Source organism: Megalopta genalis, chromosome 2, assembly GCF_051020955.1.
Source record: "Megalopta genalis isolate 19385.01 chromosome 2, iyMegGena1_principal, whole genome shotgun sequence".
In the NCBI taxonomy this organism is placed as follows: Eukaryota; Metazoa; Arthropoda; class Insecta; order Hymenoptera; family Halictidae; genus Megalopta; species Megalopta genalis.
Window position 1 is genome coordinate 29537079 of NC_135014.1, and position 23192 is coordinate 29560270.

Here is a 23192-nt window from a genome sequence, read left to right on the forward strand (position 1 = left end):
TGTGTGTCCGGAGGGTGGGGGGAATAACGCATCCCCGAAATCCCCGACACGTGGTCGTCGTTCCAGCAAGCGTGCAAGGCACAGATGCACCGGTGGTCGAAGGGTGGGGGTGGTGGAGTGCGGCGGTGGAGGCGCAGCTCGATGGGGCCCCACTTGTTTCGACGTAAGGTCGGCTTGTCACTCGAGAGTGCGTTGCCATTCCGGCAACATCGGACGTGTCCGTTCACCAGCATCCTTGCCCGTTTTTCGCAACCGTGGTCCATCTGGAACACCACTGAGACCCAGTGTCTTTACAATCTTTTCAACAACGTTTCACGGTTTTTGTGGTGTCCGGGACAGTCCGTGGTTCGACGAGGTGCGACACGATCAGTGATACAATTTTAAAGGATGCTCTGACGATCTTTGAACGCGGAACGACTTCGATACATTGTTAGACCTTTGGAAGAGAGTTCAGAGTTCTTGGTAATTAGCCGGGAATAGCAACGGACAAACGATGGCAACGGAAACGCTGTCGCGCGAGCTGGACGCGCATATTATCACTCTGTTGACGAGGATCTCAGCGCTGAGGGAGAACAATGCCGATGTAACCGCCGAGAGGAAAGCCCCGATGTCGATCGAGGCGCGCAGCCTCGAGCTCTGGAGAGCGGTCGCCGTCGAGTGTTTCGCCACTTTCCTCTTCAGCTTGGCGGTTTCCGGCGCCGCGGCGTCCTCCGCGGTTTCTGGCAGTGGACTCTCCGTCCTTGCCACCGCTGTCGCCTCCGGGTTCGCCATCGCCGCGATTTCTCTCATTTTTGGACACATCAGCGGTGAGACCATCGTCGATTTCATTTAAAATTTATACAGAGTATAACATTAAACTCCAGAAATAATGTCACCGTATTTCATGTTTCGGCGTAATCATTGCGCATCTCTCTCAGTTTATAAAAGAATGAACCCCTGGCTACTGGAGTCTTAGCAAAATTTAACGTAACAGTATAATTGCGTAAAGAGACGTTAATTTCAAAGCTTAGAACCGTAAACGTTGTGAACGACATTATTTGTGGAGCAACGGTATCAGTTAACGACGCCAAGACGAGTCTTCTGATGGAAACGTGACGGGGATCGCAATTGTCGCGTTGGTAGCCAGCCGTGATGGCTCGTCTCGATTGGCTTGTTAACCGATTCTAGCGGTTAATGGAAATATGCTCCTTTGGAACGCAGATTCAGTCTAGCCGGCTTGCGACCAGCAAGCACCGGAACGAAATTTTTAAAAGCTCTAGATGAACCTAAAGTCACCGTCGCCTGGGATTCGAAATTTTCGGTCGTTTTGTACAGTTTTCGAACTATTAGCTGGCAAGCTTCGAAATTTCCTTTGTGTCCATGCTTGCTTTGCGACAAACACGTAGCGAAATAAGAACAAACATGTCCAAATAGTTGAACGGGCCGGGCAGGGAGAGGAGGATCGTCGCCTTCGACACCCGGCGAACCGATATTAATACGATAAAATGGTTGTACGCGCAGGTGGCCACGTGAATCCAGCTGTCTCGGTTTCTTTCGCTCTCTGTAGACGGATTTCGCTGCTCCGCGCTGCTCTCTACATCGCAGCACAATGCGGAGGTGGAATAGCCGGCGCGGCGATGCTCTACGGGTAAGTCCACCTAAAGAAACAAATTACTTATTACCGTGCTCCTTTCACGCTTTCCTGTTCGTAATTCGACACGCTTCGGCCGCAATTACGCGCAGGTTTCAATTAATCACCCTATCGTATTCATTGATACGGCCCCCTAAGAGACGTTTAAATTTTCTTGCTTATTAATGCGCCATATATAGAAGGGGCTCTTCGTTACAAATAGTTTGCTCGACAATTTTTTATCGCGAAGAAGTCCCTGGGCGAGAGATAAACGAAACGTTAGACATTCCTCGACTGCAGTGTGCGGAAGAAACGTTCGTCAGCAAAGAAAAAGCGAGATACGCGGCCGCCGAGAGAGCAGCTGCCAGATATGGCGGGCAAGGACTCGCTCGGAGACCAAAAATACATATATTTAGCTATGGATTTGTTTCGTCAGTTTCACGGCCGAAACAACATCCGCTAAATTCATTCCGCTAAATAAATAAATGCTGGTTTTGGCAAAGACACGAGCCTGAACCTTACGAGTTCGGAATGCCGAGGTGGGCATGGTTTAGTCGCCCCGTATTTGGTCCCAGGTCGCTCCGAAACGAAGACGGAAGTTAGAAAATTATATGGAACGCCGTGTGTTTGGGACGAGTTTAGCTTCGACAAATTTCTCCAAAGTATTATTAATGTACGGGTCGGCGACCCGCGGTAATTGAACGAGCGAGACCGGTCCCGATCATCTTGAGGAACGAGATCTTTCGAGGAGGACCAGCCCGCGGCTGCGACTCGGTCCGTGCACGTGCCGCGATCCCGCTCGTGCGTCGAATATCGCGAGAGAAAAATGGAGAAAAAGGGGGCGGGGGCTGGGGGGCACGACCGGCTCCTCGACCACCTCCACTGTCCGCGTTGCTCGCAACACCGTCCTCCAGGTGTAGCTGTCTATACTTCAGCTACCATTCATTCATCCACCTTTTTTTTGCACGCAGCCGTCCGGATACAGAATCTAAAACCAATTTCAATTGTTCAACAACAAGTTGTTCGAACGGACAGAACTGATACAATCTCCAGTTGCCTGAAGGCATAGAAAAATGTTCAAAAAATCATAACTAGCGTCGGCGTAGCTTATAAGTACCGTACCCTTTACGGGCCAAAATCGAGACGATTCTCGCGCCAGGTTCCAGATGCTTGATTTAAACGAGAAGAAAAAGAAGGCTCGCGAGAAGATTAGACAGAGGAGGGAGGGAGAACGAGAGGAACGATTGAAAAGCAAGCAAAAGTGCGCGGAAGGAGAAAGGGCAGAAAGAGGCACGCGTAATTGGCAGCGGTGAAGGAGAGGTGGGGCGGGAGAAGAGAAGCTTCTTCGAAGCCCGAGCACCTGCCTCGTTCCTCGAGTCCTGCGGCAGGCCACCGCTTCGCAGCTGCCGCAGATGTTTCGTGGACCAAAAAAGATCCGCAAGAAGGTGAGCCCGGTGAAGGGGGGGAACGAGGAGGCGAGGGATCGAGAACGTGTGTGCACCAAAAACCAAGATAATGAATACCTATGCATGCCAAGGTGGGACAAGTTTCACGACCCGATCGGCTCGTTGAAGGGGAGGACACGTCGTAATCCGGAGAGCCGAGGCAGATGTTTCCCCGCGTTTCCGAGGATCATTGTCCTCCCCCTCCTCCTCTTCCTTCTCCTTCTGCTCGTCCTCCTCCCGTTTTCTCCTATTCTGTTCCTCCTGTTTCCCTCGGTGCCTCCGGCCCTCGCCACTTGTGCGCTCGAAATTAACGTCACAGTCTGGACCGGAAACTATCCTCCACGGCCTCGAGACGCGTGGCCGTCGGATTAGAATCCCCGGAAGCTCGGGCTTGACGATATCGGATCGGAATCTCGTTACTGCTCTCTCCAAACCGAGTCGCAGACTTGCAAATATTCCTAAAATTGTAATATTATCGTTCGTGTATATTTTGGACGCTGCAAAAAACACCCCGGTGTAAAACAGAATCTTTTTACTTGCCTCTGATGGGAGAGTATCGATGAAATTTTATGGGGTTCCGAATATAGGGGCGTTGCTCGCTCCGCGACCCTCCTGTGAATCTAGGGTCCACGAATATGCAACCTGTGTGAACCTGTGACCCGCTGCAGGTTCAGCGAACAGGTAACATCGCAACGATCGAAGAACAGGTGATCGCGCGCCTAAGAAGGGTACAATTATTTTAGATTAATTTTTCGCTCTGGAAACAAATCAAACTAAGTTGATTAGAAACTGAAATTTTAACGCCTATCGATGAGGGATTGCGCTCCATAGGGGCCCAGAACTATGCGATCGCATATCGAGATAAAAAAAACTAGAAGAGAATGTTTGCCATCGTGGCGCGGGGTGGCACGGCCATCCCGTAGAGACGGAAACCACCCTCTGACCACCATACGACCGCACAAAGAGACAACAAGTGCGCGATATGTACCGAAATAATAATCGAACAATGCTCTAGTTAACCGGTCGAGTTCGTCATCTCTCTAAGGATGTGGCCTCTATCTCTGGGGACCAGGGGGGGCAAAAAAGATGACCGGTCGAACAGGGTGCGAGGAGCGAGGGAGGGAGGGGTGGCGCCCATATTCTTGCATCTGTTGCGAACGAGTCGCGGGCGGCGTTTGTAAAACACGTATCCTTGCGTCGTCGCAGCCGAACGACAGGGGTTGATGCGCTCTCAGCCCTCGCTACTCCGCCCTGGAATATAAATAAAAAAAGGAAATAGAGACGAGAAAAGGGCGCGGAGTCGATAAATCGTAATGCCAGGGCGGGAGGGGGCTAACCAGATATTATGGGAGAATCGGAAACCGCGAGAGTCTAACCATCCGTAAAGAATTTACTATCACCGGGTTACAAGATTTTTCCATTAGAACGCCATCGACTTTAATGGGGCGCAATTTTTTTAGAGCACGGCTACTGCAAAGAATTCGAGAAGCCATTCGGATTTTGTTGGATTCTAAAGACCGTGGTGCAATGTTCTAAGCCGGGAGACAGACACCAAACGTTTAGGCAAAGTTTTTCAGCGTTTATAGAGTGAAATGATCTTTGGGGAAGCAGAGAACCGTGATTTTCAGAGACGCGTCCGCCAAGGTTTCTCTTGGAATTAGCAAGAGTTCCACGGGGGAGGGTTCCTTCATGGTATAAACCTATTTGTTAGGGGAGTTTGCCACCACGGACCGAGGAAACAGCTGTGAGGAAGCAGGTGTGTTGTGACGTCGGGCCAGACACGTTGCGCGCGTGGCTTGCTGGATGTCCAGCGAAGGGACAGCACCGTGCCCTGCCTACTCGAATCATTGGCGACGCGTTTTTCCTTCAAAATCACGCCTTCGCCCCCCCCCCCTCTGCATCAGCTGCATCGTTCTTTCGTAAACGTTCTTCAAATTCTAATCAAACTGACCCCTCTATTTTACCGCAGTTTAATGAACGGTCGAGAGTTTGTCGCGCCCAGAAATATCCGTAGAAGCGAACGCTCTCATAGCCGACCTGCAATATCCTAAGCTTCTTCGAGAACCTCTTCATATTGGGTTCTTAAGTCGCGCTTTGAATGAGGGAACCTCGTCGGCATCCGTCGGCGCGACGGTCGAACATATAAAACCCGCGTTTCATCACCAGGTTTCCGCTTTTCCGATCCGTATTGAGGCTCGACGAATCTGACCGTGTCGTCCAACGCGTTTGAACCTGGAAATGGAGCGAGTGTTAGGAATTTATGCGAAGCAAGAGTACAATTCTTTGATTTGGCGCACGGGCACGCCACGCTTCGACTCCCTTTATGTATAAGGAGAGAAACTGTTGTTCGGCCGAAAATGCAGCGTGAAAGCCAGGTGGGTCAGGTAGAGCCGTTTCAGTAGGAATGCTTTACCTGCTCCACGGAACACCTTTTACCGTCCGCACAAAGAGCCGTCGCGATTTTAGCTTTTACAGCCTCGGCTGTGTCCCCCCTCCCTCTCCTCTCCGGCTGCTAACGCCACTGTTCCTCTTTCGGTAAGTTATTTCAGGCTTCGGAAAATGCGTCCACAGAGAGAGAGAGAGAGAGAGAGGACCGCGGTGTTCTCTCTTTCTCTCCGGTTAGTAAAAATAAAATATAACCGGGCAAAAAAAAAGAACGAAGAAGAAGCGTTTGGAACACGTGGTCCCACTTCACCGGCCACCTCTTAAACCACCGACGCCTGGCGTCTCTTCTTAAGCTAAATATTTAAGTTAGGCGTTGGGAAAATTTACGCCTCTCGCCCGAGTATGACAAATCAGAAAAACTCTTGAAACGAATCCTTCCCCGGGTGGAGACGGTGCGAACGCGCGCGCTTCAAGTTGTTCCTCTTCTTCCAATATTTTACTGGCGCCCGAGAGATGGTAATCTCTGTTATCCATGAAAGGATTTATCTGTGTGATTGCCTGACGCAGCCATCAAGGTTCCATCAGGGCACTCGTGAAGATATTCACGGGGCATTGCATAATTTCCATTGAAAGTTTTCGAATCTTTCCTTAGGCTCGCCCGTAGATCCGCTTTGAAATGCCGCTCTCGCAGTCGGCGGACTGTTCTGAATACGAAGACGTAGAAAGAATCGATGCTGAGAAGGGAAGAAAGGAGGCTGCGGAGCGAACACAGGGTCGAGCCGGAGCTGGATGCCAACAGATGGTCGCGACCACGTGTTCGTTCTCAAGAATCTCTCGGTTCTCCGGTGGTAGACTGCGCGCGATTAGATGCACAAGCGGCCAGTCTGTTAACGACCATTGTAATTAACCGCTGGACGGCGTGACGACCTTCTTTAAACCGCGACCGAGTTTCTTGGTCTCTTAATCGGTCCGAGATTGGATTTTCTTTGATTCGCTGAGACTGAAGTGCAAATCAATTTTGCTGTTACAGTATCGCTGAATAGGTGATGCTTAACGGGAGTGACTCTGAACATTTCCCTGGCAACAGAATTTTTGTTTTTTTTAATCTGTTAATAATTAGGTCACGCATAATTAGAGAATAACAGCTTTCAGAAACTGTAACTCAGAGAGAGAGAGAGAGAGAGAGAGAGAGAGAGAGAGAGAGAGAGAGAGAGACAGAGCGTTTGCGACAATAGAATATAATAATTTTTGAATAGAATATAATATTATATTCTATATATATATATTCTATAATAATTTTTGAATATAATATAATATTATATTCTATATATATAATATAATAATTTTTGAAAGAATATTTTAATTTTTGCCGCGACGATCGTTCACGATTATACCCCACGGTTATTCTAGGATGAAAGAGTCCTATTGACCTGTTAAGGCGGAGGAGAGGAGGAGAGCCAGCTGTCCGTGGATCGTAGCGTAGATCCTTCTTCTCCACCGGATCCTATAGTTCCCTATATAAATCGTGGTCCGGCGGCGGCGACGGTGGCAGCAGCGTGGCTTTCTACGGGGAAACACGTGCCGGCCACATGTTGCATAAAAGGAATATCCAGGCTCGTGGTCCTTTCGAGCATCGTAGCCGCGAGTCCCGGGCATCGTGCTCATAAAAGGAGCTTTCGGGGCCCATAAATGATTCTCTTTCAGCAAGGATCGATCGCGCAGCGGCCCGGCAGATGTTTTCCACCTTCGTAGACACGTCGATCCGTTACGAACGGTAGATCATCCAGACACCGGTGCATCGGGAAAAAAAGGGAGAACGGAAATTTACGGGCCGGCATACCCGAACGCGTTCCTACCATTCATCGAGCTGCCCCGGTACTTCTCTCCTTCGCGACGCTCTACGTCTCTTTAAACGAGAAAGAATCATTTAAAAATAAAAACTTTGATGTTTGCAAAATATTCTCAAAGCAGCTCGACAGAATCCTTTAGATCAGCGTTATCGGGTCGCTGGCATAGTTACAATGACCGTTGAACAAAATAAAAATCGCGTCGGCAGACTTAAGGTTGCAAGGTGTGCGCGTAGTGCTTATTATCGGATTCTCCTCGAAAAGACAGAGCCGAAGAATGCTCGTGGGTGTACGAGCTTCCTGCTGCCTTTCTTCGGCCGTTTCCTCCCGTTCAGAAAAGAGAATAGAATCCTGATCCGACCTGCTTTCAAAGAGAGTTCCCCTGCTTTGTCGCTTCGTATTTCTTCCATGGGTGACGGGTCTCGTGCAGGAAATGCGCAAGGTACTCGTGAAAAATCCCCGAAGTCTCGCACCGGGATCCTGAATAAAATACATTGAAATATGAGGTTCCTAGAGTTTCAACAAGACTTTGCATGCAATAACGATTACTACTTGAAAGTCCTCGTAGGCAGATTCGGAGAAACTAAAGTTAAATCGAGGGATGATCTTTGTCTACTGCGAGTATACGCTTTTCCAAATGTTTGCAAACGGCAGAGAGGGTGCGCATTGGAGGATGCATCATGCATCCTGGGAACCTGTTACACGAATCCTGGACCAGAGCGATCGGAGATGCAGTTTCGCAGGAGCACCCGATACTCCCGGCGCTTGTTTCGCCGGCGTTTTCTCACGTTTGCCGAGAGGAACACGGCCAGCGATCGAGATCCACGCGATCACTCGATCGGAAGACCGTTTAATCCCTTGTGCACTTGACTCGAGAGCGAGAACCGCGTGCAACCTGTGCCCCATATTCGCATCGCGGCGAAGGGGGATCCCCGGTAAACAGCCCCCGGGGGGATTACACGATGCTTTTAAATAAATTTCAATTCGGGGAGCGGTTGTGTCGGTCGCAGTGCGCGCCTCTGTCGTGTTTAATGAGCTATTGATATCGGTGGTCCATATACCCCTGTCTAGGGTGAGTCCACCCTATCCCCGTTCCCGGCGAGGAAAACCGCCACATGCGATTACACGGCGATCGGAGATCCTCGAGCGATTCCATTATAAAGTCTTGCCCTCTGGGAAAGTTCAGATGCGCGGTCGAGGGAGTCCTGGACCGCTGGATAGCTAAATGGCTTGGACTCGATTCGATGGACATGCTAATACACGGTTAACCATGGACTCGTTTACAAGTCATTCAAGGCGAAGAAGTACAAGTTTCGCCAATACGGTGACGTCCCCTTGAGCTAGCGAAACTGCCGACCGTCGAGCGATCGTGAGAAGTCCGACGATGGGGTCGCTAATCTGCGAAAGCTTGACCGTGTCTGGCCCCCGCGAACACTTGTCGCCGGTGCCCTAAATTCGACCGCCATTAAATTTAATATCGCGGCTCGAGCGATTCGACACGGCCCACTCTTCGGGGAACTCTTCGGGGGCCTCTTCGGGGAACTCTTCGACGGAAATGGTCCAGTGTTCTCCGCGCTTTCGGCGCGGGAGGGGGTGGGAACGGCGCGAGATCGAGGGGTTGATCCGCGCGCGGCAGCCCATTGTGCTTCTCGTCGCTCGTTCTTCCGCGTTTGTTCGCAGAAAAATGAAGTCTAGCTCGCCTCCCGGACGGCAAAAAAGCATCCCCTTTTCCTGTAGCGGAGACTGCCTAGCCGTCTCTCGACGAGATTTCAACACTTGGATCGCGTGGAGCTTCTGTTAACTGCGCCGACTCGCGTTGCTTAGAACCATTCGCAGGTTTATTCAAACATATTTCCGAAGGCGCTTCTTTTAGGATGTTTCTGCATGGAAATCGTGAAGCCGGATTGTTCGTGCCTCCTCCTTTGTTACGCGTGCGCAACGACGAACGAGGGTGAAAGCGAATAAAATGTTGCTTATCACGGCACTGGCTCGTGTAAAAGGAGCTTTCCTTTCTTCCGGCGTTCACCCTCGTTGTCCGCAGACGACGCAGTTAATCCCATTGTGTAATCGTGATCTGCATTTCTGATTCCATCAATTCGCTCTCTCGTGACGCGATTGCGTCAGTAACGGGAGCAGAGGGGGCCCACAGAGTATCTCATTTGCATCGATCCGTGGGGAAAGAACTTTTCATCGAGCGCGATCTTTGCCCGTTTAGAACGGAGATCAGCCCGTAATCCGACGTTCGACAGAGATGTTTCCGCACAGGTGTGAGGGTCCTTTGATAGTTTCGGGGAGCTCTGGACCGTGGAGGAGCTGAAAGAGTGTCGCTACGGTGATTAAAATTGCGCATGAAATATTTGCGACGCATACTGAAAAATTCTTTAATAATACTTTCCTGGAAAATTATTCGTTCAGCGGCGAACAAATTTGATACGCAACCTGGCTGTGTGAACTCGCCGCTGCCGGCACAAGTGGTGGCGCGACGGGTCACGTGCCTGTGACCCCATAAGATTGTACGAGGCGAGAAAATTAACGGGGTTTTATGCAAAAGAAACAGAGGGGTTCGTGGATGCACCGGCTAATATAAACATTACTCTACGGGGACCGGGTCGCCACGGGGTTTCAGAGTTGGTATCGTTTTCAATGGGAAAATCATCTGTGCATTGTACCCCGTTGTCGCAGACGATGCCATATGCGTCGGTCAATCATAACCAGGGTCCAATCGATAATCCTATTTGCGAGTTACCACCCACTTTTAGACGATCCTGAATCTGAAATCGAGAACGACAGGTGTTGGGTGCACAACGAGTACACCCGATACTAAAATTCCGCGATTACAAAATCTCTCGGGTTGTAAGGCCGATTACGCAATTGATTAGTATCACAATCTGTATCACAATTAGTATCACAATTAGTATCACAATCTGTGCCGCAATCGATTACGGAATTGATTAGTATCACTGTTCGTCCAATTAACCAGTTAAGTGTTTGTGTGACGATTATATCCGTCATGGAGATGTGGCAGAATTTTGTGTGTCATGACGATTATATCCGTCATTCGTAAAATTTTGTTACAATTTGATTATTTAAATTGTAATTCCGAGACCGAGCGAGAATGACTGAGTTTCATTGACACTGACTGACCGACGAGATTGAATGGATGACACGAATGAGACCCTATAGACCGAATGGATTAAAAGAAGAATCAGTTTCGAGTTTTTATACAGTTTCGTGGGCAGAAGACTAGAAACTGATTGATCAGTAACGCGATGGAACGGGGTGTAAAAATGACGTAGCGCGCAGTGCCGCAGGTAGCAAGGAACCCCGGTCGGGCGACCGAAGCGGTGCGTGCTGGCGACCCTGTCATAAAAAATGCTGCTGATGAGGCGTGCATTAATCGAAAGTGCAGTAATTACTTTATTGACCGGAAAAGCAGACGGCTCGAAAAGATCATTAACTTAGAAACTACAATGAAAAAGGCTATGGCCCTACGAAATTGGAAGCCTAACGAGCGTGCATTAATAGAAAGTGCAGTAATGACTTCATTGCCGGAAAGCAGACGGCTCGATTAAATCATAAACTTAGACACTACAATGAAAAAGGCTATGGCCCTACGAAATTGGAAGCCTAACGAGCGTGCATTAATAGAAAGTGCAGTAATGATTTCATTGCCGGAAAGCAGACGGCTCGAAAACATCATGAACTTAGAAACTACAATGAAGAAGAGATGGCCCTACGAAATTGAAAGCCTAACGAGCGTGCATTAATGGAAAGTGCAGTAATGACTTTTTTGCCGGAAAGCAGACGACTCGATTAAATCATGAACTTAAACACTACAATGAAAAAGAGATGGCCCTACGAAATTGAAAGCCTAACGAGCATGCATTAATGGAAAGTGCAGAAATGACTTTATTGCCGGAAAGCAGGCGGCTCGAAAACATCATGAACTTAGAAACTACTAATGAAGAAGGCTACGGCTCTACGAAATTGAAAGCCTAACGAGCATGACCTTTTGTCGATTGCACGTCGTTGCACGTTCGTTGAATGACTGTAATTTGTCTCGCAGAGCCGAAGATTCCCCGTAAATAAACTGTTTTTTAGGGATTGAAGAAGAAGATAATTCGTCCCGGAGAAAGTTGGACGGACGCGTAGGCATGAAAATTCCGTTGAAGGACGGAACAACGGGTACACATGGTTTGTTTCTGTTACAGGGTGACCACGCCATCGAACACACAAACCTTGACGTCCCCCGGCCGCCTGAGCGGAGCCATCGAAAGGTTGCTAGTGGAATTGGCGTTGTCTGTGCTGATTGTCCTCGCTCATTTCACCTCGGAATCCGCTAAGACGCTGCCGATGTCCATCTCTTCGAAACCAGCCGGCGTGTTGGCCGCAGCATATACGGCGGCCACTTTAGTTTCGGTGAGTGAAACCGCCCGGGACGCATTCCGCTGAAAAGAAATCGGTGGGCCATAAATGGAGGCAATTCGTTCGACTAGATTAGTGCTGTAAATCACACCTTTACCCAGCCTCTCCTTTATTCCGTCTTAACGATACTCGGGATTATCTTTCCCGAGACCCAAAATCATCATGCCGCCGCCGCCGCCGCCGGAATCCCGTGATAGCGACCACCTTTCCCCCGTTTCCCCACGAGTAACCGGTCTATCCGAGGCGTCTCTCGATCTCTTTCGAATCGGACCCACGTCCGCGTCTTTAAAGAGCACCTGCGCTCTAAGAACAGGCGAGACGAGGGGAGCTGGGGGAGTTTCGGGGGCAGAGAAAGAGACGGAGCAGAGAAAAAAAGACGAAAGAACTCGATCTCGATGCCACCTGCTCCGGAAAGTGTGTGTACAATGCAACCGTAAAAAGAAACGCGAAACTACAGCGTCGAAAATGTTTGCACCCGACGCTCGGGTGTCCTCGCAGTATCAGATGTCGACTTCCGACCCGGCGGAGTATCGACTAAAACCCGCAACATCGAATAACCGATCGTGTAACCAGGAATCGCGGATCGCTTCCTTGATCATTAGCCTGTGGAGCAAGCGATGATCCTTGCCCTTTTAATCCGCACGAGACCGATGATGCAACCTGTAGTTGCTCGAATTTTTCTTTGTCCCGGTAGCTGAGATCTCACTGCATCTGAAATGTTAACAAAGAAAGTTTGTTCTATTGGCGAGTCTATTCCGTTTTGTTAACAATAAATCCATTTTACTTTAACACCGAGTTAATTAATATCGTTGAAAGGCGTTCAAGTCTAAACAAGATTATCATTCAGCCTGTTCCTCTTTCAGAGTCCGTTCCTGAATCCAGCCAGAGCATTGGGACCGGCGTTCGTCAGCAACCGATGGGACAACCACTGGGTCTACTGGGTGGGTCCGTTGTCGGGTAGCGCGGTAGCGGCGTTGCTGCACGAGTACGTGTTGAACCCGAAGCGGTCCAGAGACTCGCGGGACGTGGACGACGGGGACAACTCGTCGATGAGGTCCGATGAGGATACCTATGACGATCTAGACAAGCCTACAGGGCCCAAGTTTCCTAGCGCGTATGCCACCTATCGTCCCGTGGCAGGAGCCGCGTCTTCTTCCATCTACAGCGCGCCACCCACAGCTTTGGAGCGGGTCGAATCGATTTATGGCGGAACAAAATCTTTGTACTGCAAGTCGCCGCCGCTGACTCGGGCCAATTTGAACCGCTCTCAAAGCGTGTACGCAAAGTCGACCACCGGGACCAAGGACGGTCTGATGATCCCGAAACCGGGTCCGCTGGTCCCGGCTCAGAGCCTCTACCCGATCAGGATAGGACAGACAGCCTCCCAGAACTCGAGGGAGAGTCAGCAACCGCAGAGCGGGCCCAGCGGCCCGGCCCAGACTACCCAGAATCATAACAGCACCAACCAGAACATGCAGAATCAACTGCAACAATGTACTCAAAGCATCTACGGCATTAGGGGAATCTCGACCAGCCTGAGTACCCGGGAGAACGGAATCTATGGCGTCTCCACCGGGTCCAGTATATACGGACGCGCTCCTGCCCCTCCTCCTACGAATCAGAGCTCTTCATCGGCTCAGGGTGTCCAGAACGCGGGACAGAACCACCATCAACAACAGCAGCAACAGCAGCAGCAACAGCAACAACAGCAACAACAACAACAACAGCAGCAGCAGCAGCAGCAGCAGCAGCAGCAGCAACAGCAGCAGCAACAACAGTTGACGGTCAACTCTGAAAATACAGCTAATTCTAGGAGACCTGAAAGCATGTACGGTCACATTTCTAGACGCAGCGATGATTCCGCGTATGGTAGCTACCAAGGCTCCACCAGAGGAAACTACGGGAAAGTACCCGGCCCACCGGGTCCACCAGGCCCACCCAGCGGACCTTCGGGCCCCCCGCAGTACCGCGACCCAGGCAGACCTAGCCCAGCTGCACCCTTGCAGCAGAGCCAACAGAACTTCCAGAGGAACTCACCGAATCCGCAATACTGACTATAAATGCAACCTTGTCGGATGACTAAGGCAACTGCTGAAATTGGCAGCCGATGAGGCATATTGATCGCGGATCCGGATATGCGATCGCAAGCGGTCGCGGGGATGAAATGTTCTGACACGATGAAGAAATCGTCTGGATTCTTGTTCGCATCGGATCGGGGCCTCGCTAGGAAGCATCCACGTGTGCCATTTATGTAATGTGATCAGAGGGACAAGGTAGATCCTTTACCGTCGGGATGTGTCGGAACGTTGGAGACATCTATTATTGGCAACCGTGCGAGTATGTTTAAGGATGTTTTTCACACAGGATCTTTTGGACATTTTAAAACGGTAACGTTTACTGTTACCCGAAGCCGATCGTATTTCGGTCCTGAAATTAAAAGTATTGTCCACCGTAAATATTTATCTCGTTGAGATTCGTTGCGATTACACGGGAATTACAACGGCAATACTTTACGATTGTTTCCCACACGAGTCAGGCGAACCACCGAACTGCCAATTCTTGCTAATTCTTGCCAATTCTGTATCCATCTATAAATAATAATTTTCTATATTAATTCATTAGGATTTGCGATTGTTTAAGTAATGTTTTTAATCGAGGTTTAATTGTTCGAACGTTTACCGAAACTCGCGGTGTATCTTCCAAGATGGCCGACAAACGACTAATTTCGAATTTCGATACTGTGATCCGAATTGAAATTTGGTTTGCTCGACTCGATCGAAAGTTGATAACTGGATACATTGGATTCGGACTGACTAGACTCGTAAACTGTGTATTGCCATAAAAGACTGATCTCGCACAATAATTTCGTTGAATAGATCAATTACCTTTTTCTATACCGATATTAGTCGTACTCATGGAACGCGATCGTCATTAGAGAATATCGTAGGACAGTTTCTAGTTTGTACAACCTCGGTTGTACGAGGCAAAAGATTTCGCGACCGTCAGAAGCAAAGTGTACGATATAACTTGTGTATCAGGGCCGTATCATTTTTCAGAGATATACGACGATATTTGACAGAAATACACGACTTATCAAAACGCGAACGAATTGCAGACGTTTGTATATTGATAAACCCACGAAAACAAGTGCTTTGTATATATATACATAGATATAGATATAGATATAGATAGATATAATTATTAAACTTTGTATTTATTACTTTTTATCGTAGATATAGAATTACGACCGCGCTTGCGTTCGTGTATGTATGTAAACGGACAAATTCGACAATAAACAAATCGATGAAAGTGACTTACTTGATATAAAAAACAATATGGTTTCCTAATTACTTAATGAAATACATTCGTATCTAAAAATGTTTTCACTATACATACTTGACCCTGAGTTTTCGAATCTTGCGACTTGCGATCGCAACTAAATTAAAACCATAGACTAGAACAATCTAAGATCGAAGAATGACGAACAGCGCCCTTTTGTTGAAAATAGGGAAACTGATTGGCAATTTTCGATTCTTGGAAAATACGACTGAAAAGAAATCACGGATGAATATATACCTCGAAAATATTATTTTATAGCAGACTTACCAAGGCAGTCTGTATGATAATCGTGGACGAAACTAGTACTATTGCATTTATAAATTAAAAGTCTCTAGCCTTGATTTAAGCCCAATGGTTTGGATATCAAAATGTACATAGAGTTTCCTCAGTCAGTTACATGTATTCGGTATATTCAATAAAACTTAGCTAGTATAAATATTAATGAGAGCTCAAATTAATTAACTAATTGCACTACTTAGAGATACTTTATGATCAGCCATATATCTAACAAGCAATAATTTTTTGTTTAAGAAAAATCGAGTACTAATGAGAACTGTTACTCTTATTCGTTTATTTGCCCTCTCGCGGAAGCCGCTATAAGTCGCAAATAACCGATGCCGCCATCTCTGAGAACGCGGCGCAATCTGCATCTTATCGAAGAAGTCTGACCGATCAAGATTTCAAGGAAAATCGACGGGAACGATCGATTCGCGAGAAAATTAGGGGTCTGCAGGTCTTCGAAGCAACGCAATCTTCAAATTTCCGTACGTCTTCTCTCCGAGTCCTCGAAAAACTCTTGTTCAAGATCAGCTGATGACGTAACACGCGACGAGCGAAGCGCAAAGGAGAAAAGTTAGTGTGCGTGCGACCCGTTTCGGTGTGGTGCGCGCGAGTCGTGTCGGTGAGAGGTGCGCGCGACTGGTGCGCACGAGACGTGCGCGAGACGAAGTATGGCGTAGGATATTCTCTGGGCCAGTTTAGTCGAAAGTGTTCAGTCGTTGAGTCGAGTTGGAACCTAACCACGGTTGTGTCCCGATTGTATTCGCGAGTCATTTCTGAGAGTGTTCCTCAGCAGCGCAGCGTTGTCGCGCGCGAGACAGTGTTCTTTGGTGTTCGCCAACCGTGCGAGAGACAGTCCATTTATCGCAGGGACACGGAAAGGACGTCGAGTATCGGAGCAGCATGAGCGTCGACGCGTACGGACCAAGCAGTCAAACCCTCACGTTCCTCGATCCGGAGGAAGCGGATCTAATCGGAGCGGACACGCAGGGCAGCGAATTTGATTTCACCGATTTTACCCTACCATCGCCGAGTCAGACGCAAGCTTCACAGCACGATGTTGTTCAAAGTCAATCCAGCCAGCCTGTACAGGTTGGTTTTCTGGTTCGTCATATGTTTTTCAAGTTCAACCTCTAACCTGTTCGAATGATCTATTTCGCGTCGAGATTATGTTATTTCCTCGTGGTAATGCAAACGCGATAGCATAGTATTGTTCATTTCTGTGACTCCTTAAATTTTTACGTACTCCGATCGAGCCAGTGAGCACACGTTCACGTTTCGCGTTCGTTTCGCGAGCTGTTCTTTTCGAATCTTTTCAATGAAATCCGGTGTCGTAGGCTCAGGGTAACGCCAGCTAATCACGCTACAATACCTCGGGAACGTGGTTCCATTTTGAGTCGGATTTTTCAAGAATAACTTTCTCGAGCCTGAGAGGTTATGTGACACCCTGATGAAGAACATTGTTTCACATTGTTATGCAAAATGAATTGCATACGTTGCAACCGTTTAAATATTGTCGGATATGATAATGATAATAATTGTATATAAAATTGTATCATAATATAAAAATTTTACTAGATACGAAGCAAGTGAAACGCATAGACTTCTGTTAACGTACTGTGAGAAATTAGAATAACGTGTACCTTTACCACATATACATTAATTACGAAGAAGGGAGACTGATATTTGGAACTAATTTATAATTTTCATTAGGTTAATGGAACGAGCGGCGGATCTTCCTTGGACTTGAAGATTTCTGGAGCTGCGCAAAGCCTTGCTGAATTACAGTTCGAAGAGGAGGAGGAGGAAGCATATTATAATCGTGATTTACCAGACCATGCTTGTAAATACTGTGGAATTCATGAAGCATCTTGCGTTGTTATGTGCAATGTCTGCCGCAAATGGTTTTGTAATGGACGTGGTAATACATCCGGATCTCATATCATCAATCATCTTGTCAGAGCAAAGCATAAGGAAGTTACTCTGCACAGGTATTGCTTCTTACCTAATGAATTTTGTTATATCATCATTTTTACTTTTGAACTACATATTTCTCTTACTTTTAGGGATGGCCCCCTGGGAGAAACAGTTCTGGAATGCTACTCTTGCGCTGTTAGAAATGTTTTTGTTCTTGGGTTTATCCCGGCAAAGGCAGACTCTGTTGTCGTCCTTCTGTGTAGGCAACCATGTGCGGCTCAAAGTTCCTTGAAAGATATGAATTGGTAATTGTCGATATTAAAAAGAAAATTTAAAGACGGGTATAACGAAGTTGTTGAGATACTGAATGTTCATTGTATTTTTTTAGGGATCAGGAACAGTGGAAGCCTTTGATCGAAGATCGTAGTTTTTTGGCATGGCTGGTTAAGATTCCATCCGAACAAGAACAACTTCGTGCCCGACAAATTTCTGCACAGCAGATCAACAAATTGGAAGAATTATGGCGCGATAACGTAGACGCGACTTTCCAAGATCTAGAGAAACCTGGTGTGGATGAGGAACCGCAACAAGTGCTCCTACGTTACGAGGATGGTTACCAATATCAAAATATATTCGGTCCCCTGGTGAAGCTAGAAGCAGATTATGATAAACGCTTGAAGGAATCTCAAACGCAGGAGAACATCGAAGTTCGATGGGATGTTGGTTTGAACAAAAAGACCATAGCATACTTTATGCTTGCCAAAACTGACGGTGACATGAAATTGATGCATGGAGATGAATTAAGACTTCGCTACTTGGGCGAACTGCACAAGCCATGGTCAGGTATTGGACATGTGATAAAAATTCCTGACAATTACGGTGAGGAAGTTGGTATAGAATTGAAAAATAATTCTGGAGCACCAACGGAATGCATCAGTAATTTTGTTGTCGACTTCATTTGGAAGAGTACCAGCTTCGACCGGTGAGTAATATTGAAAGATTCAAAGAAAGAAGAAAGTTTTCAAATTGATCGTCTAATGCATAATTATTTTTCCTTTGTAGAATGCAATTAGCGTTACGGAAATTTGCCGTGGATGATACTTCCGTATCCGCTTACATCTATCACAGATTATTGGGACACGAGGTGGAGGAGGTTCTGTTTCGTTGTCATTTGCCTAAGCACTTCAGCGCCCCTAATTTACCTGACTTGAATCGGTCTCAGGTATATGCCGTAAAGCATGCAGTCCAGAGACCATTGTCTTTAATTCAAGGACCACCTGGCACTGGCAAAACTGTGACTAGCGCAACGATAGTTTACCAATTGGTGAAGCAGAATGGTGGACCTGTCTTAGTGTGTGCTCCTTCCAACACAGCCGTAGACCAACTGACAGAGAAAATACATAAGTCGAACTTAAAAGTAGTGCGACTTTGCGCGAAATCGAGAGAAGCAATCGATTCGCCCGTAAGCTTTCTTGCTTTGCACAATCAGATAAAGAACATGGAGACGAACACCGAGTTACAGAAGTTACAACAATTGAAGGACGAAACAGGAGAGCTATCCAGTGTCGATGAGAAACGTTACAGGCTGCTGAAGAAAGCAGCTGAGAAAGAATTGTTGGAAGCAGCCGATGTAATTTGTTGTACTTGTGTGGGAGCAGGTGATCCAAGGCTGCATAGATTGAAATTCCATTCGATCCTAATTGACGAGAGTATGCAGGCAACGGAGCCTGAGTGCATGGTGCCAGTCGTGCTCGGAGCTAAACAATTGATCCTTGTTGGTGACCATTGCCAATTAGGACCAGTAGTAATGTGCAAAAAGGCCGCCAGAGCGGGCCTGTCGCAATCCCTGTTCGAGAGACTGGTCGTTCTTGGAATTAGACCTTTCCGTTTGGAGGTGCAGTACCGTATGCACCCAGATCTGTCGCGTTTCCCATCGAACTTCTTCTATGAGGGTTCTCTACAGAACGGTGTATGCGCCGATGAAAGAAAGTTGCTGAAGATCGACTTCCCCTGGCCTGCGCCAGACAAACCTATGTTCTTCTATGTCACCCAGGGACAAGAAGAGATCGCTGGTAGTGGCACTTCCTACTTGAATCGAACCGAAGCGTCAAACGTTGAAAAAATAGCAACGCGTTTCCTGCGTTGCGGCGTGAAACCCGAGCAGATCGGTGTTATAACTCCTTACGAGGGGCAGAGAGCTTATTTGGTACAATACATGCAATATCAGGGATCGTTGCACTCAAAGCTCTACCAAGAGATCGAGGTTGCCAGCGTGGATGCGTTCCAAGGTCGAGAAAAGGACATAATAATCATGTCTTGCGTCAGATCGAACGAACACCAAGGCATTGGGTTCTTGAACGATCCAAGACGTTTGAACGTTGCCTTGACACGGGCCAAGTATGGAATAATAATCGTAGGAAACCCGAAAGTGTTATCCAAGCAACCGCTCTGGAATCATCTATTGAGTTTCTACAAGGAACAGAAGGTTCTCGTGGAGGGACCATTGAACAATCTGAAGGAGTCCATGATCCAGTTCGCCAAGCCAAAGAAACTAGTTAACGCTGCCAATCCGGGCTCACATTTCATGTCCACGTCCATGTACGACGCCAGAGAAGCTCTGATCCCAGGATCGGTGTACGACAGGTCAGGCACGCAGGTGAACGGAACGCAGAATCACAATCCGTACTATCAGAGGAACGTGCCGCTTGACATATTCAGCAGGACTCACGATACCATCAGTTACATCAGCCCAGAGAGGGCACAAGCTGCTATGAACAACGTGCCGGTTCCGGTAGGCATGTTTATGAACATGGCACACGTGCCACCACGCTTCTACAATCAACACCAGCAAGCACTACAAGCCAGACAGAACCAACGGAACCGTCGAGGAACCACGTTGTCCAAGAATAAGCAGGGACCGCGCATGGGTAAACTGAGTCAGACGGAGCAGAATACCCAACCTTATAGTCAGCCTGGTTTGCCGTTAACCCAGGGTACGACTCAAGGCATGTCTCAACCGGGCTTCAGCCTTTCTCAACCTGGATTGAGCCAGGCAGAACTTTCACAGGACTCGTTCGCGGTTGGAGAATTTCAGTCACAGATGGATGGCTTGCTGTCGCAGGACTCGACTTACCAAGGTGACCGAAGTGGTTTTTATCAGTCCGGGCACTCGCAAGCCGGGGGACAGTTCTCCCAGCCATACTGAGCCGAGACTGTACGGCTGAGCAACGCAATTGCTATGCAGCGTCGCGGGAGCGACTGAAGGCTCGTTCGACAAATTCTTCTTCGACCAACCAACCACAAATCACTAACTGCGCAAAACGGTAAAACGGCTCGAGGCGATCGAGTACGATTATTATGCACGCAGTCGTCGGCGTTAAAGAGTAAAGAGGGTTTTAAAATCAACAACAAACAAAAAAAGCAACAGCAGCAGCAACAACAACAACAGAGAGGAGTTCGTCGCAAAAAGAAAAAGAAAAAAAAGGAAATGAAATGAAACAAACGAAAAATGGGAAAAGAGAACCAAAAAAGCGAACCGTCGATGTGAACAAAAGAAAACATTGAAGACCAGGGGAAAAAATGAATGGTAAAACATCGTCGGATGGAACATGGCACAGTGTGCGGCGACACGCCAACGGTAACAAAATAAAAGGGGGTTAAGACTGGGAGACGACACACAATTCACCACAAAAAAAACCACCAACTCACCGTGACACGCGCTTATCGTGAACGGACCGTTTTATCGCGGGGATCGAGTGACGCTAGAATTACAACAGGAACAACAACTACAACAACAACAACCAAACCAAGAAAGAAACGAAGACAAAAAAAAGTCAAAATATGAAAAATAAAAAAAAAGCAGCAGCAATAATAATAATAATAATGATGATAAATAAATAATAAAGAGGATATGATGGGACGTGTGACGCTTCGTGACTCGACCAGATTACGACAAAGTGTGCCAATATAGTAAGTTCAACGTACGACCGCACCGAATCTCTCTGCACGATGAAAAGGAAAGACAAGACGTAACGTTACGAATATTAATAGTTCACGAAACCGCATGGGGAAGAGATATCGGAGATAAAATAATATATCAGCATATCGATGCGCGCGTTACGTGTCTTACCGATCTCCCTTGGGGCTACACGAAAAAATCGGGTCACGACAGTGTTCGAACACTTCCGGTTAAGAAATCGCGAACGACGACGCACAAAAACGTCATATCGGGATTATATTTTCCCAGGTACAGCCGAGTCATCGAGAAGCGGAGTTTGAGACGAAACGCTTGGGGAGACCGTTAAGAAACATATATTATAAGCGTCGGTTTTATGAAGACTCGAGGCGGTGACGTAAAAGGTAAATTTCTCGTTTCGCACCGCCCTCGCGGACCCATATGTACGCGCGTATATTTTCTTCCGTGACCTTTGGACTACATCTGTTTATAGTAAATGTTTCGTAACCGTTTGTGGACTCGATCGGTTGGCCTTTAAACCTCGACAATGCAATTCCGCTGATTCGAATTGTATCTCGATTAAAAACGAAACGTGTTTTTAGAAGCTTGTTAATAGCGTTCGACGTGTTACGATTCGTGATTGCTGCTGCAAGTGTTCGAATATCTTCGTGACCTAGTGTTCACGGAACTACTGCTCGAGTCGAGAGAAACAGAGTTGGGAACGAAAAAGAGACGAAAGGAAATGCCTCGTGAAAGAGATATTGTGAAAACAGGGGAGACCTTGGAGTAGTTCTTGATGGCTCGTACCATCTGTTTTCCACCCTTACCTAGATCGTAAATCGTGATGGGAGTGACAATAACGCGTGGACACGCCGGCAACTCGGACAGGGGAACGAACACCACGAGACAGGAAACATATTTTTACCGACGGAGAACATCGGTCGATCGAAAGTCGCCAAACTTTTGAATTGGTCGTCGAACAGTACGAGGCCGACACCCAAAAATATATCATCATCACGAAGATCGGAGTCCTTCTCGCAGGCTTGGGGCGTAATGTTGATGATTATGCTGACCAAACAAGGAAATCCTATAATTGACCTAATTCTGATCATGTTTATTAGTTTCTATTTGTCTGGTTAGACCGCGTACGTACATATACGTGTATATATTTTATTTACGGCAGGGGTCGACAGAGCGCAATAATGGAGAAACGAGTATATCTCATTTGGTATATATTTTGTTTCATTTTTGGTAGGAGTACGACCGTCGAACATTGTAAAAGAAAAGAATATCGCAATAACGCACGTATTTAAAATGCGGAGGGAAATTATGGTCGCTTGTTCACCGAATAACGGGCGAAGATCGGTTCCCGTATAGCTACCAATGATGGTACATAATAACCCACACACGAATACACAGAACAAAGAGTCGTACAAACATCCGACAAATGCGGTGGACGCAGTTCTGAAATTTTTACAGAGATATATCACATCTGACATCGTTGGAACGTTTATTCATTGTCCGTGAACGGTGTGAATTAGTCCATTTAGCGTTCAAGGTATTTTACTCGTTCTAATGTACTGACCAAAATATCGTTCTATCTACTAATTTGTAATTCAGATGCGCTTTCTTTTTGTTTCGTTCATTTTTACCCTCTTACAGTACGTTCACACACGCACGAAATACCCCTGCTACTTTATTTTCTACTTTCTGTCTGTGTTGGCTTCTCGCGGTATTTGAATTGATCACAAATACGAATAAATTTGAGATGATTATACAGAAAAAGAAAAAAAAAAGCAAATTGAAAGAACAGCATTATGCAAATCCAAAGTTGTTTTCTTTTATCCTTTCCGACCAACAGCGCACCGCTAACTGCAGAATATATGGAAATTCATTGTGAAAACCTTAAGGAACGAATAAATTTAATTCGAAGGAACTGGGTAGTTCTGTCTTTCAACCGAAGGATATGTCGCGTTGCCCGATAGAAAACG

The 23192-nt window shown here is 47.2% G+C and overlaps 2 protein-coding genes across 3 annotated transcripts; both read left to right on the forward strand.

Annotated features, from left to right (window-relative positions):
- Positions 1-202: 202 nt before the first annotated feature.
- Positions 203-15024, forward strand: bib (MIP channel family protein big brain). Its single transcript, XM_033486719.2, has 4 exons — positions 203-806; positions 1501-1627; positions 11498-11705; positions 12575-15024. Exons 1-4 carry the CDS (start codon positions 494-496, stop codon positions 13763-13765), a joined length of 1839 nt encoding a protein of 612 aa, XP_033342610.2. The 5' UTR covers positions 203-493; the 3' UTR covers positions 13766-15024.
- A 665-nt stretch (positions 15025-15689) lies between these two features.
- Upf1 (Upf1 RNA helicase) lies at positions 15690-23137 on the forward strand. 2 transcript variants are annotated; one of them, XM_033487009.2, is made up of 5 exons: positions 15690-16433; positions 17043-17320; positions 17396-17551; positions 17635-18228; positions 18309-23137. In XM_033487009.2, the coding sequence occupies exons 1-5, from the start codon at positions 16233-16235 to the stop codon at positions 20449-20451; spliced, it is 3372 nt and encodes a 1123-aa protein (XP_033342900.1). In that variant the 5' UTR covers positions 15690-16232; the 3' UTR covers positions 20452-23137. The 2 variants fall into 2 exon arrangements, with proteins under 2 accessions (XP_033342900.1, XP_033342901.1); XM_033487010.2 differs by having other exon boundaries at positions 15691-16421.
- Positions 23138-23192: the final 55 nt, after the last annotated feature.